The 16,459-nt window shown below is 36.0% G+C and overlaps 1 protein-coding gene across 2 annotated transcripts in view; it reads left to right on the forward strand.

Annotated features, from left to right (window-relative positions):
- Window positions 1-5,347: 5,347 nt before the first annotated feature.
- The window catches only part of CD86 (CD86 molecule), a 62,840-nt gene continuing 51,728 nt past the window's right edge, over window positions 5,348-16,459 (forward strand). Inside the window, exon 1 of one of the 2 annotated variants that reach the window (XM_036018170.1) lies at window positions 5,348-5,492. In XM_036018170.1, coding sequence (XP_035874063.1) covers window positions 5,479-5,492 — 14 coding nt within the window. In that variant the 5' untranslated portion in view covers window positions 5,348-5,478. Of the gene's footprint in view, window positions 5,493-9,695; window positions 9,720-16,459 lie in introns of those variants that run through there. The other variant, XM_036018171.1, reaches the window with a different exon arrangement.

The following is a 16,459-nucleotide window of genomic DNA, read 5'->3' on the forward strand; positions in this document are numbered from 1 at the left end:
CAGGAGAATTCTACAAAGCATTTAAGGAAGAGCTAACCCCTATCCTTCACAGACTATTCAAAAAAAAAATCCAAGAAGATGGAAGACTCCCAAACTCTTTTTGTGAGGCCAGCATCATTCTAATCCCAAAACCAGATAAAGACACAAGAAAGAAAGAAAACTTCAGGCCAATATCACTGATGAACATAGATGCTAAAATCCTAACAAAATGTTGGCAAACCACATCCAGTAATATATTAAAGAGATTGTACATCATGACCAAATGGAATTCATCTTAGGGATGAGAGGATGGTACAATATTCACAAATCAATAAACATAATACATCACATAAACAAAAGCAAAGACAAAATTCACACAATCATATCAATAGGTGAGGAAAAAGCATATGATAGGATACAGCAACCATTTATGGTTAAAACACTCAGCAAAGTGGGAATACAGGGGTATTCCTGAACCTAATATAGGTCATATATGAAAGACCTACAGCCAACATCACACTCAATGGGCAAAAACTAAAATCTTTCCTACTAAGATCAGGAACAAGATAAGGTTTTCCACTTTCACCACTTCTATTCAACATAGTATTGGAAGTCCTAGCCACAGCAATCACACAAGAAAAGGAAATAAAAGACATCCAAATTGGAAAGGAGGAAACAAAACTGTCATTGTTTGCAGATGACGTGATAGTGTATATAGAAAATATTATAGACTCCACCAAATAAATGAATTTGGCAAAATAATGGGATATAAAGTCAATATCGGAAATCAAAGGCATTTTTGTATACTAACAATGAAGTATCACAAACAGAAATCAGGAAAAAAATCCCATTTGATATAGCAACAAGAAAAATAAAATACCTAGGAATAAAGTTAACCAAGGAGGTAAAAGACCTGTACTCAGAAAACTACACAATACTGAAGAAAGAAATTAAGGAAGACACAAACAAATGGAAACATATACCACGTTCAAAGATTGGAAGAATTAACATCATCAAAATGTCCATACTACCTAAAGGAATTTATAGATTCAATGTAGTATCTATTAAAGTACCAATGGCATATGTCACAGATATAGAACAAACACTTCAAAAATTTATATGGAACCATAATGACCCTGAATAGCCACAGCAATTTTGAGAAAGAAGAAAAAAGTAGGAGGGATCATAAAATCTGATATCAAACTGTATTACAAGGCCACTGTAATCAAAACAGCCTGGTACTGGCATAAGAAGAGACACATGGACCAATGGAACAGAATAGAGAACCCAGAAATAAACCAAAGTCTCTATGGTCAATTAATATTTGACAAAGGAAGAAGAAGCATAAAATGGAGTAAGTATAGCCTCTTCAACAAATGGCATTGGGAGAGCTGAACAGCTCCATGCAAAAAAATGAAATTCAATCACCAACTTACACCATACACAAAAATAAATTCAAGGTGGATAAAAGACTTAAATATAAGTCATGACACCATAAAAGTCCTTCTGGAGAACATAGGAAAATCTCAGATATTCCACACAGCACTATTTTCACCAATATGTCCCCTAGAGCAAGGGACATAAAGGAAAGAGTAAACAAATGTGATCTCATCAAAATAGCAAGCTTCTGCATTCTAAAGAAAACAGCATTAAAATGAAAAGAGAACCAACTGTATGGGAAAACATATTTGCCAATGATACCTCAGACAAGGGTTTGATCTCCAAAATATATAAAGAATTCACACGACTCCACTCTAAGAAGACAAGCAACCCAATTAAAAAATGGACAAAGGACTTGAATAGACACTTCTCCAAGGAGGACATACAGAGGGTCCAGAAACATATGAAAATATACTCAGTATTGCTAGCTATCAGAGAGATGCAAATTAAAACCACAATGAAATACCACTTCACACTGGTCAGAATGGCCATCATAAACAAGGCAACAAACAAGTGTTGGAGAGGTTGTGGAGAAATGGGAACCCTAGTGCACTGTCGGTGGGATTGCAGACTCATGTAGCTACTATGGAAAACAGTAGAGAATTTCCTCAGAAAACTAAAAATAGAACTGCCTTTTTACTTGGCAATTCCACTGCTAGGATTTTATCATAAGAGCCCTGAAACACCAATCCAAAAGAACCTACGCACTGCAATGTTCACAGCAGCACAATTTACAATAGCCAAGTGCTGGAAGCAACCTAAGTGCCCATCAGTAAATGAATGGATCAAAAAAGTATGGTACATTTACAAAATGGAATTCTATGCAGGAAAAAGAAAGAAGGAGCTCCTATTCTTTGGGACAGCATGGATGGAAATAGAGAGCATTATGCTAAGTGAAATAAGCCAGGTGATGAAAGACAAATACCATATGATCTCACCTTTAACTGGAACCTAATCAACAAAACAAGCAAGCAAAATATAACCAAAGACACTGAAATTAAAAACAAACTGACAGTAACCAGAGGAGAGAGGGGAAGGGATAATGGGGGAAAGGGTGAAAGTTTTGCAGGAACAACTATAAAGAACACATAGACAATAACAAGGGGGGTAGAAACAGGAGAGGGAGGTGGGATGTTTGGGGTGGTGTGGAGGGGTGGGGGGAAAAGACAGAAAACTGTACTTGAACAACAATAAAATTCAAAAGTATTTAATGATAAAAATTCCCACAGATCTAAGCAGCTCAGGAAACACTATGAAGGATAAATAACAAAAATAAAACAAAACAATAACCCCAGTCCTAGGCATATCATATATGTATTAGGTTGCTAAAGCTACCATAACAAAATACCATAGACTGGGTGGCTTAAACAACAGAAATGTATATGTCAGTTCTGAAGGCTACAAGTTAAAGATTGAGGTGCTGGCAGGGGTGCCTTCCTCTGAGGCATCTCCTCTTGGTTTGCAGATGGCTTCCCTCTTGCTTTCTCTTCATATGTTCATCTCTCTATCCATGGATGTCATCCATGATGTCTTTTTCTCTTTTTATAATGGTACCTGTCATATTGGATTAAGGGCCACCTTAACTCTCATTGTAATTTAACCACCTCTTTAAAAACCGTATCTACAAATACAGTCACATTATGAGTTACTTAGGATTAGGACTTCAACATATGAACTTTGTGGGAACATAATTCAGTCCATACCAATATTCAACCTGCTAAAAACAAGAAAGAAATGTACACGTGAAACCTGTATGATCTTATTAACCAATGTCACCCCAATAAATTTAATAAGTATTTGCTTAGCAGTTCCTTAAGAAATTCCGATTGTGATGTAAATAAAATAGAATAAATCAATTGGAAGCTCAAATAAATTGTTTAAAAATTCAAAACAATAAAATAACAGAGAAAACTTTGAAAATACACAGAAAAAAAATTTACCTGCAGAAGGACAAGGACATGAATTACAGAAACTTCCCACCCTCCAGAAACCATGCAAGTAAGAAGACAATGTAGTTACTTATTTAAAGTGCTGAAAGAAAAGAAACTGTCAAGCCATGTTCTGTGCTCAGCAAAAATATTCTTTTTTTTTTTTTAAGATTTTATTTATTTATTTTTAGAGAGGGAAGGAGGGAGATAGAGAGAAACATCCATGTGCGGTTGCTGGGGGCCGTGGCCTGCAACCCAGGCATGTGCCCTGGCTGGGAATCGAACCTGTGACACTTTGGTTTGCAGCCCGTGCTCAATCCACTGAGCTATGCCAGCCAGGGCCAAAAATATTCTTCATAAATAATGGAGAAATACTTTTTCAGACAAATACTTATGAAATTCACTACCAGTATACATACTTTGCAAGAAATATACAGACAAAAACAAAAACTTCAGGCAGAAAGAATGTGAAATAGGTAAGAAATTGGATATATACAAAAATGACAATGGAATAAATTAAATAGAATAAAGAAAAGAAAAGAAAATCCATTTTTAGATGTAAATGTGCTAATTAAAAGATAACTATTTAAAGCAAAGTAATAACTATATTGTCTTATGTATAAAAGTAAAATAGATAATGAAAAAACACAATTATAAAATTCAGTGATAAGTTCTTAAAATGCTTGGTTAAAGAAGGACTTATTTTTAAATATAACAATATTACCCCAGAATTTGAGTGGAAAGAATAATAACTATGACTTTTGAAGATTTTGAAAAAAAAAGTAATGAAAAGCGATAGCCTTCATAGATATTAAAAGTATTTGTTGTGAACTAAATTGCATTGACTTTATACTTAACTGGGATCTTATCTGGGTAGAGAATTCTTTCTCAAAATTCTATAGATATTGTTTTGTAGTCTTTTGTTATTTAGGGTTAAGTAAGAGGCCAAACTGGTTTATTTTTCTTTGCAGTCATTCTACTTTTTAATTTTGTTTTTAGTTTTTCTTTTGTCTTTGGAATTTAAAATGTTTGCAATACTCACCTGAATAAAAATTTACCTTTTCAAAATTTTTGATAATCTAAACTCTTTGAGTTCCCTAATAGTGCTCGTTTTAGTTTATGTGTGGCTTCTTCTGGTAATAGTTTATGCTTCATGACTTTTATGTTTCTTTATAAACACATCTCTTAGTTTTAGGATACTGTTTTCTTCCCCTAGACAAAAATCATCTCTTTGACATTTAATCTCTGGTTATAGTAAGAATGAAATAATAAAAGCAGTGGCTTTTATTTGCCATCCTTGGTTGTGCAGCTCTCACAGGAGGACACCCCAGTGTCCTGGAGTTCATTAAAATCCTCCATCGTCTTGAGGTGGAAATCAACAGGGGAAAACTACTGGCTCCCATTCCACATATGTAATAAATCACACTTCTTATTGTCTTACCCAAATCTATAGAATGCTGTTTTATTCTATCTTATAGACGCAAAGATCCCCTGCACCTTTTTAACTATCTTATTTTCTAGTTGTTGTTTTCTTTTCTTTTCTTTTCTTTTTTTTTTTTTTTTTTTTGAGGGAATTTCAAGAGGGAGGATTTTTTAAAAAAAGATTTTATTTACTTATTTTTACAGAGGTGAAGGGAGGGAGAACGAGAGGGAGAGAAACATCAATATGTGGTTGCCTCTCATGTGCGCCCTACCTGGGGACCTGGCCCACAACCCAGGCATATGCCCTGACTGGGAGCCAAACCAGCCACCCTTTGGTTTGTGTGCCAGCACTCAATCCACAGAGCCACACCGGCCAGGGCTCGAGAAGGATGATTTTTAGTCTGCCTCATCTTAATGTTGTGTTTGGAACTCAAGCCACTGAATTATTTTTTAAAACATATGGGTAGACCTAGGTCAATGAACTCAAATGCGAGGAAAAGGTTAAATTCTTCCACAAGTGTCAGCTAACTCTGACAAAAGCGAAAAGAGGAACAGCTTTTGTTAAAGAAAATTACAGGGTATACAGTTATTGAGAAGGAAGGCTTTCATAGTGTGGAAGGGATTGCTCCTCCTTCTACTGTAACTCGGACTAGCACAGACAGAGACAAGTGGGGTCATTCCTAGACATTAGCCCAACAGTGGACACAGGATGGATCCTGGATGGTGAGTAAACATTCTTATTATTCTTTGAAAGGTAATTTTGAATTAAGTGATCTCAGTGACAGGCTGAGGTTTAGGATGGGTGCTGTTTTCTGTCCTTCCTGCCCAAGAATGCTAATATGTATTAAGGACGTATTTATACAGAAGCCAAAAGTACAAACACTGGGGAAAAAGAATGGTCTATTCTAGAAAGCAGTAGCTGAAGTCCCAAAGCCATTCTCCCCTTCTTGGAACATCTATTGTAGGTTGATTACATAGCTCCAAGACAGGGAGCTTTTAAAAAAATTTCTATGAAAGACATTTGACTGCCACTTGAAGGAGAAAATTATTGAGCTGCCCAAAATGTTATAGCTTGTTGGTTTTTTAAGTGCTTAATATTAATTTTGTAAATTCTTTTCAAATATTTCAACATTGCAGTTGCTGATTTTAAGAATCATTAAATTTTAAAATACCTACATAAAGATGGCAAATAATGGGGGGGTGGATTTTGTGTCTACCAGGATCAGTTTGGTCCGGGGATAGGGTAATAAGATAGAGAAGGTAGAAAGGGACAGGCTAAGGAAAAGGAAGAGGAAGAAGAATATAAATAGAAAATACAGAACCTAGATAATGAATCACAAATAGGCCTTGGGAGATTCTGAGTAGGGTGAGGTGGTGGAAAGAAGTAGAGTAATTCGATTAGCTACTGGGTATTGAGCATGCTTGGTGTGCTGTGTACTTTATTACTGTTGTTTCAGTGAATTTTAATCCTCTCAATGACTCCCAGGCAGATAATATCATCACTGTGTTTTATGAATGAGGTAACTGTGGCTAAAGAGGCTAAAGGTCACACTGCTCTTAAGGAGTAGAGCTAAAAATCGTTTTTGCCACTTGGTTCCACACCACAAAGTTTCTCCATGCCCTGGCAGGTCCCTATGTCAGTGACTTAATGGGGAGGGGGTCACAGCTACACTTCTCTTGGATTATGGCAGCTGGGGTCATTATTTATTATTGTTCTTTGAAAATTTAAGTAACTCTCATCTACCCAGTGCTTACTGGTTTGGGAAACAGCTTTGCTGCTTTTATTTTGAACATTAGAATTTAATTTCTAAGTAAAGATTTCTTTTCCCTTCAGTGGAATTCTCAAATAGTACCCATTTGTGAACATTGTATAGATTCTAGATTCTCTTTGATTAATGAGATTATGAGGAGGAATTTCACAATATAAATAGTCAATAAATAACATTTAGTCTTATCTGAAATAAAGAAATGCAAATTAAAATAGTGAAATAATATTTTTCTTTTATCAAAGTAGAAAATATTTTGTTTAAAAAACAAGCAAGCAAAAATTCTACTTGCTGCTAAGGAGAGAGGAACATTTATACCCTCATTATCAGAGGATGGTAATAAAGTCTTTCTGGGCAATAATCTGGTGACACATATCAAAAGCCCTTAAAATGTGTTTCCATTACCAAGCAGGTCAACTTTTAGGAATTTATTGCAAGGACACAACCATATATGTTTGTAAAGTTTTAGTGATGTGAATATTTTTCTTACCCTTGTTTCTAATAGGGAAAATCTTGGAAACAGCTTAAGTTTCTAAAGATAGGTAACTGGTTAATTAGGGAACATCTATAATGGATACCTCACAATCGTTAAAAATGCTATTGTAGAACAATTTTTAATGTGTTTAGATTAAGAACAAAAAAGCAGAATGTACACTTCTACTACTTTTATATATAATACTTGTATATACACAATGTTAATCAGATATGTAGGTGATTTCTATTCTCTACTTTGTGCTTTTAAACTTGGATTACATCTGTAGGCAGAAAAAGAAAATTAAATACCTAAAAAAAAAACAGAAACCAATAACTCATAAGTTATGAAATGTCATTGTTAGGGCTTTGGCACTTTGTGTTTAACTTTTTGTCTCTTGACTCCTCTTCAAAAATACCTACCTTATCCATAATTCACTAGATCTTAATAGGCCTGTTTTCATAGAATGGTCTATGTGAAAGAGACCAGAGCTCTCATTTCCTTATTTTACAGATGCAATGGCATGGCCCTAGAGTAAGTGACACATTGGGAAGAAGAACAGTGTGGTGATTAAGTGGTTACACTTTGGAATCTGAGTGCTGGGGTTTGAATCTCAGCTTTTCCCACCTTCTAGCAATGTGGCCTTGGCCAAGTTGCTTGACGATTGTAATCCTCAGTTTGTTATCTGTATAATGGGGATAATTGTGACTTGTCATAAGGTGGTTGTGAGGTTTTACTGAGTTAATCCATGTAAAGTGCTTAGAACGTTGTTCTGATAACTACTAATTATTATTAGTTGTTTTTACTACTATTACTGTTAGGATTAAGAAATAGAAGAAAAATGATTGGTGCAGGATTACACAACTACTTGATGGCAATATTAGAACTAGAATTCAGGAAGATTGTTCTTCAAGCAGGTACTTAATACCCTCTGAGCCTGTCAGGACAACCCCAGACTTGGCTCCAAGGGGAGCTAACCTGAAGTAGGCAAAGCCCAAGAACAAGGCCTGCCACTTCTTTTTTAATTTATTTATTTAATCATATATTTTTTTATATTACCTTTTAGTCTCCTTATACCCTCCTACCTCCAACAGTCACCACACTGTTGTCCATGTCCATGAGTCCTTTTTCCTTTTTGCTCAATCCCTTCACCCCCTAACCACCCCCCAACTAGCTTTCCATCTCCATTTTCCTTTTTTGTTCAGTTTTTTCATTAGATTCCATGTATGAGTGAAATTGTATGGTATTTTTCTTTCTCTGACAAGGTCAGACACTTCTGATTACAGTGGAAAACCAAGTGCTGGAGAAGTGGGTGAGGCTAAGGAAGCTAAGAACCAGGTTAGGCACAGAGATAAAGCCTGACACAAAGGCTAGTGCAGGAGAGAAGATATGATTGATACTTTTATAGACCACCAGCTGTGGCCTTCATGGTGGGTCAGCATGGTTTAAAGACCCAAGGTCTGGGTGATTAAATAGACAAATAGGGTGCATGGGGGAATTGCAACTATAGCTGCAAGAAGATGCTTGACCGATAGTAATAAAAAAGAATGAGGTGGAAACCGGGAGGGTCCAGGACAAAGAGCCTCCAGAGCCCAGGCATCCAGTTGTGATTATCCTAAAGTCACTGCCTAAATATGATGAGTCATAAAGAAGCAAAATAATGATAAAATTTGCTTTAAAAATTCCTCTGGAAGCAGAGCACAGAAGTGATTTGGGGTGACAAGATCATTTAGAAAACTATTATAATTCAAGAAAAGGCGTTAAAGGTATGAAACTGGGCAGTTATGGTGGGGTCAGAGAGGCAAGGATGCATTTAGGAAATTTTTAGGACTAGAATTGACAGGATTTGGGTTTTGGCAAGTATGGAGCTTGGAAGGAGAGGTCTAAGTACATAGTGGAGTCCTTCATAAAATGGGGAATATGTAAGAAGTAGATTGGGTTTGGGCTTGGGGAAAAAGAGGGAAGAGGTTGAGTTCATTTTTTAACATGCTGCATTTGAGATCCTGTGGAACAGCTGAATGGAGATGTGCAAGTAGACAAATAAGTATACAGGCACAAAGCTCAAGAAAGAGTTATGGGCTGGAGTGGACATTAAGAGTCTCCAGCATAAGTACAGCTGATTGTTGAAATTCTTGTTGTGGGTGAGATCACTAGGGAGATATGGTGGAGTGAGAAGAAGCCAAGGATGAAACCTGTAAAACTTTGATATTTAAGGAGGTAGAAGAGGATGAAGAGTCCAAAACAGATACCAAGGAGGGCCTACAGAGATTGGAGCAAAGCAGGAGAGAGATGCAAGAAAGAGAAGGATGTATCCATGGAAAGACCCAGCACATTTACTAAACTTCTACATTGAGCACATGAGATACAACAGGAAAAGTGACTTTAGGGATTCAGTGTTAAGGATTGAGTTGTGTCCTCTCAAAATTCATATATTGCAATCTTAACCCCATACCTCAGGATGTGATCATGTTTGGAGATAATCAAATTAAATTGAAGTCATCCAGGTGGGCCCTAATCTAAGATAACAGATATGTTGATAAAGAAGAGGAAATTTTGGCACAGAAACTCATATAGAGGGAAGATGATGTGAACAGCCATAGAGAAGACAGTCATCTACCCACCAAGGAAAGAGGCCTGGGGGAGATCCTTCCCTCATAGACCTCAGAAGGAATCAGCACTGCTGATCATTTTGGACCTCTGGCTTCCAGAACTGTGAGACAATACGTTTTTGTTGTTTAAGCCAGTCAGTTTGTGGTACTTTGTTACTACATCCTATCAATGTAAAAATGTCCAAACCTGAAGAGAATTTTTAAAAGAGTTTATTTGAGCCAAACTGACAATTGCTGGGAAGCAAGATCTCAAATGCTTTGAAGAGTGGTAGTTTTTCCATTTCTTTTATGCATTTGGAATTAAGGAGGGAACATAAGGAAAATTATATGAAGGTGAGAAAAAGCAAGGCGGAGATTGGATTACAGGATAGTTAATAAGATTATGTACAAGTTAATAAGATTATGTGCTCTTTTGAGGATGGTTACCCTTCTGAGGGGTCTGAAAAAGAGGCATTTCAACAGTGTGTTAACCTAGATATACAAAACCAATGGACAAGGCTTGCTTAAGGCAAATATAAACCTTCTACTAAAGAAGTTATATGCCTGGGACCTGCCCAATTAGGAACTTTTTACTATATCACCTTGTGAGGTTACTTTCAGTTAGATTTGTTACAGCACCCTTTTTCATTCACAATCCCTGGCAAACTAATAAACTTGGTGAATGTGCACAATACCTTGGTAAGAGTGCATTCAGCCAGAGAAAGAAACTAAACAAATGGCTCAGACATGGGAGGGGGAGTGTCCAAAAAAGATTAGGTTACCTAAGCTAAGAGGAGAGAGATGTTTCACAAAGCAGAGGGTAGTCACAAGGTCAAATTCTGCAGAAAGGTGAAGTAGGAGAATGACTAAAAATGTCAGTTTCAAGGCCTTCAGTGACCTTTATAGAACATTCCCAGTTAAGTAGGAATAAATCTCAGAGAGCTCAGAATGTGGAGACAGCAGATAGACTACAAAACATTTGCTGATGAAAGGGGACTTCTTCACGGGACCCAGCTCACCTCTGCTGTCCATAAAGAGCTTCATGGAAACAACTTAGAGTCGAGTTAGCCAGACCTGGAGTCTCCTCCAACTTAATAGCTAAACATAGGAGAGAAGAGTCAATACTTCTTACTCCACCCAAAACTGCTTTGGGAAGGATTTCAGGAAGAAAAGGATTTTTTTAAGTTGTCACTTTACATACTGGGGTTTTGGTATGAACACAGGTTATATTTTGTTTCATTAAGCCATAAGAAAGTCGTTAGTCAATGCTTCTCAGAGATGAAACCCATGGTGAATCTGCTGATGTAAAGAAGAAAACAAGTTCGAGTGAAATTTTGGGAATCATCTATAATTTAAACAAGCAGGAAAAAACATAGAATTGGAATGGAAAAGCACTAAAGCATTTTCTTAGAAAGCTTTGAACATTAAATGAGGGTCTAAAATATCCTTTCTGTAATCTCAGGGATATTATTGGCAAAATAACCCAAATGTCACAATTCTATATTAGGGGATCAAATTAATCAGATTTGGCTGAAAGATCTAAGAAAAGACCTAATGGGGAAAAAAATGAACATTTAGTTAAGTAAACCACTTAATCACTACTAGCCAGAAGCTAATCATGGGGTAAAACCTGAAGTAAATAACTACCCACAGGTAAACCTAGATCATCACCCCAATCTTACAACTATTTTCAACCAACTAAACAATAAATCTTATGAAGAACCTAATAGTTTTAAGAATAAACTTAAAGAATACACTAAAACAATACAGAAGAAATGGCCAACATGTAGTTTTTAGAGTCTAATTGGAAATAGAAAACAATAATTATAAATTACAAAAGTAATCCATAGAGTTAATAATTGTGATTTTTATTTTTTAATTTAACATCATTGTGTTTTTTCCATTACCATTTATACTCCTGTTATACCCCCCTAATCTCAGTAATCACCACACTGTAGTCCATGTCCATGAGTCCTTTTTCCTTTTTGCTCCACTCCTATACCCTCTCACCTCCCCCCAACTGACAGTCATCCTGTTCTCCACCTATGAGTCTGTCCCCATTTCTTTTGTTAATTCAGTTTGTTCATTAGAGTCCACATATGAGTGAAACCATATGGTATTTGTCTTTCTCTGACTGGCTTATTTCACTTAGCATTAATATTCTCCAGGTCCATCCATATTGTTGAAGAGGGTAAAACTTTCTTCTTTTTTACAGCCAAGTAGTATTCCACGTGCAAATGTCCAATAGTTGTTTTATCCACTTGTCTACTGATGGACACTTGGGCATCTTCCATATGTTGGTGATTGTAAATAATGCTGCATTGAACAAAGGGGTGCTTATGTTCTTTCAAATTAGTGTTTTAGTTTCCTTCAGATATATTCCCAGAAGTGGGAAGTTGGGTCAAAAGGCAGATGCTTTTTTAATTTTTTGAGGTATCTCCATAAGCTTTTCACAATGACTGCACCAATCTGCATTCCTACCAACTGCATTCCCAGTGCAACATTCCCAGTGCAAAAGGGTTCCCCTTTCTCCACACCCTCACCAGTACTTGTTGTTTGTTGATTTATTGATGATAGCTATTCTGACAGGTATGAGATGATACCTCATTGTAATTTGAATTTGCCTTTCTCTGATGATTAAGGGACGTTGAACATCTTTTCTTATGTCTATTGGCCATCTGTATGTCCTCTTTGAAGAAGTGTCTATTCAGATTCTTTGCCCTTTTTTAATATGGGCCATTTGGTTTTTTGGTGTTGAGTTTTGTAAGTTCTTTATTTCCAAAAATAATACAGGGGTTGATTTCCACAATTTTGGAAATTGTTAGATGTATCAACAAATATGTTCTTCCATTCTGTTTTTATTATGTTGATGGTTTTGTTTGCTGTGCAAAAACTTTTTAGTTTGACATCGTCCCATTTGTTTATTTTTTCTTTTGTTTCTGTTGCCTGGGAAGATATATCAGATAAAGTATTGCTATGAGCAATGTCTGAGATTTTGCTGCCTATGTTTTCTTCTATGATTTTTATGTTCTCCAATCTAACATGTAAGTCTTTGATCCATTTTGAATTTATTCTTGTGTATGGTGTAAGAAGGTGGTCTAATTTCATTTTTCTGCATATATCTGTCCAATTTTCCCAGCACCATTTATTGAATAGACTATCATTAGTCCATTATATGTGTTTGGTTCCTCTGTCAAATATTAAATAATTAACTATAATGGTGTGGGTTTATATTTGGGCTTTCTGTTTTGTTCCACTGATCTATGTGTGTGTTCTTATTCCAGTACCATGTTGTTTTGATTACTATGGACTTACAGTATAGTTTGGTATAGGTAGCATGATTCCTCCAACATTGCTCTTCTTTCTCAGGAATGCTGTTGCTATGCAGGTCATTTGTGGATCCATATAAATTTTTGAAATATTTGTTCTAGTTCTGTGAAATCCATCATTGGAATTTTGATAGGAATTACGTTGAATCTATAGATTTCTTTGGGTAGTCTGGACATTTTAATGATGTTAATTCTTCCTATCCATGAACACAGTATGCATTTCCACTTATTTGTATCTTCTTCAGTGTCTTATAATTTTCCAAGTACAGAGCTTTTACATTCTTGCTTAGGTTAATTCCTAGATATTTTATTCTATTTGAAGCAATTGTAAATGAGATTATTTTCTTAATTTCTTTTTTTGTTAGTTTGTTATTGGCATATAAAAATGCAACTGACTTCTAGATATTAATTTTGTTTCCTATTCTTTGCTGAATTCATTCAGTTGTAGTAGTTTCTTGGTAGACTCTTTGGGGTTCTCATGGCATCTGCAAATCAAGACAGTTTTACTTCTTTGTTTCCAGTATGGATGCCTTTTACTTCTTCTTGTTGTCTAATTGCTATGGATAGGACTTCCAGCACTATGTTGAATAAGAGAGTTGAAAATGGACATCCCTGTCTTGTTTCAGATTTTAAGGAGAATGCTTGTAGTTTTTGCCAGTTGAATATGAGGCTGGCAGTGGATTTGTCATATATGGCCTTTATTATGGTTAGGTATGTTCCCTCCAGTCCCACTTTACTTAGAGTTTTTATCATAAATGGGTGCTGGATTGCATCAAATGCTTTTTCTGCATCTATTCATATGATCATGTGGTTTTTATCCTTCATTTTGTTTATGTGGTATATCACATCTATTGATTTGTGAATGTTGTACCAAACTTACATTCCCAAAATAAATCCCACTTGATCATGGTGTATAATCTTTTTGATGCATTGTTATATTCAGTTTGCTAATATTTTGTTGAAGATTTTTGCATTATGTTCATCAGAGTTGTTGGCCTATAACTTTCTTTGTAGTGTCTTTGTCTGGTTTTAGAATTAGGATAATGGTGGCTTCATAAAGTAAGTCTGGGAGATTTCTCTCCTCTTGAATTCTTTGAAATAGTTTGAGAAAGAGAGGTGTTAGCTCTTCTTGGAATGTTTGGTAAAATTCACCTGTAAAGCCATTTGGTTCAGGGCTTTTTTTTTTGTTGGGAGTTTTTGGATTACTGCTTCAATTTCACTAGGTTTAATCTATCTGTTCAGATTCTCTGATTTTTTCTGATTTAGTTTTTGAAGATTGTATGTTTCTAGGAATTTATCCATTATATCCAGGTTGTTCAGTTTGTTGTCATGTGCTGTTCATCACATTTTCTTACAGTCCTTTGTATTTCTTTGGTGTCAGTTGTTATTTCTCCTCTTTCATTTCTGATTTTATTTATTTGGGTCTTTTCCCTTTTTTTCTTGATGAGTATGGTTAAAGGTTTGTCAATCTTGTTTATCTTTTCAAAGAACCAACTCATGGATTCATTGATCTTTTGTATCATATTTTTAGACTCTATTTCATTTATTTCTGCTCCAATCTTTATTATTGCCTTCTTTCTACTCACTTTGGACTTTGTTTGTTCTTCTTTTTCAAGTTCCTTTAAGCATAAAGTCAGATTGCTTACTTGAGCTTTTCCTTTTTTTTTTTTTTTTAGATAGGTCTGTAATACTATGAATTTTCCCTCTTGGGACTGCTAGTCCTATGTCTCACAGATTTTGGGTGGTTATGGTGTCATCTTCCTTTGTTTCAAGGTGTATTTTGACTTCTTTCTTGATCTTGTGTAGACCCATTCATTATTTAATAACATGTTATTTTGCTTCCATGTCATGTATTTTTCAGTGTCCTTCTTATGATTGACTTCTAGTCTCATAGCATTGTAGTCAGAGAGGATGCTTGATATTATCTCGGTCTTCTTAAATTTATTGAGACTTGTTTTGTGTCCTAGCATGTGGTCTCTCCTAGAAAACATTCCATGTACACTTGAAAAGTATGTATATTGTGCTGTTTTGGGGTGAAATGCTCTGAAGATATCAATTAAATCCATTTGATCTAGTGTGTCATTTAAGGCCACTGTCTTCTTGTTGATTTTCTGCCTGAAAGATCTATCCATTGAAGTCAGTGGGGCATTAAAATCCCCAGCTATGACTGTATTTCTGTTGATCTTTCCCTTTATGCCCCTAGAGATTTGCTTCATTTATTTAGGTGCTCCTATGTTGGGTGCCTAAATGTTTACTAGAGTTATATCCTCTTGTTGGATTATTTCCTTTATCACTATGTCATGTCTTTCTTTGTGTCTTATTATAGCCTTGGTTTTGAAGTCCATTTTGTTGGATATAAGCACTGCTAACCCAGTTTTTTTCCTTTCCATTTGCATGAAATACCTTTTTCCATCCCTTCAGTTTTAGCCTATGTGTATCTTTCGATCTGAGATGAGTCTCTTGGAGGAGTATATATAAGGGTCTTGTTTTTTTATCAGCTCATCTACCCTATGTCTTTTGATTGGAGCATTTAAGCCATTTACACTTAATGTGATTATTGATAGATATGCATTTAGCACCACTTTATTGTTAGACTATTTTCCTTTTCTCCTTCTTCTTCTCCTTCTTCTTCTCCTTCTCCTTCTTCTCCTTCTTCTCCTTCTCCCTCTTCTTCTTCTTCTTCTTCCCCTCCTCCTCCTCCTCCTCCTTCCTTCTTCCTTCTTCTCCTCCTTCTTGATGCAAGCCCTTTAACATTTGTTGTAATACTGGTTTGGTGTTAACAGACTCCTTTAGCTTTTTCTTGTCTGGGAAGCTCCTTATTTCTCCTTCAATTTTAAGTAATAGCCTTACTGGGTAAGGTAGCCTTGGTTATAGGTCCATGTTGTTTATCACCTTGAATATTTCACACCACTCCCTTCTGACATGAAATGTTTCTGTTAAGAAATCAGATGATCTAATTGGTGCTCCATTGTGGGTAACTACCTGCTTTTCTCTTGTGGCTTTTAGGATTCTCTTCTTGTCTTTAAGCCCTGTCATTTTAATTTAGATGTGTCTTGGTGTAGACCTCTTTGGGTCTTACTTTTTGGGGACTCTCTGAGCTTCCTGGACTTGTGTGTCTTTTCCCCTCACCAGATTAGAGAAGTTTTTCATCATTATTTCTTCAAATAAATTCTCAAGCCCTTGCTCGCTCTCTTCTCCTTCTGGTATTCCCATTATGCAATTGTTGTTACACTTCATGTTGTCCAAAATGTTTGTTAAATGTATGCATTACTCATAGACATGGACCACAGGGTGGGGATTGACTATGGGAGCAGATGGTGGGTGGAGCTGGCAAGAACAATGGGGAAAAACTGTAATAGAACAACTTAAAAAAGAATATAACCAGGCTGTGGAGCCTGGTTTGGGGTGTAGACCCCACATTCTCAGGGGTAACCCCCTGGCCAAAGTAAATAAATAAATACAGCTCAGTATATTATGAGGTTTTCTCCCTTTGCTCCTGCTCAATAGTTAGCAGCATAGAAACTTGACAAGTTAG

The sequence above is a fragment of the Phyllostomus discolor genome, chromosome 2 (assembly GCF_004126475.2).
Source record: "Phyllostomus discolor isolate MPI-MPIP mPhyDis1 chromosome 2, mPhyDis1.pri.v3, whole genome shotgun sequence".
In the NCBI taxonomy this organism is placed as follows: domain Eukaryota; kingdom Metazoa; phylum Chordata; class Mammalia; order Chiroptera; family Phyllostomidae; genus Phyllostomus; species Phyllostomus discolor.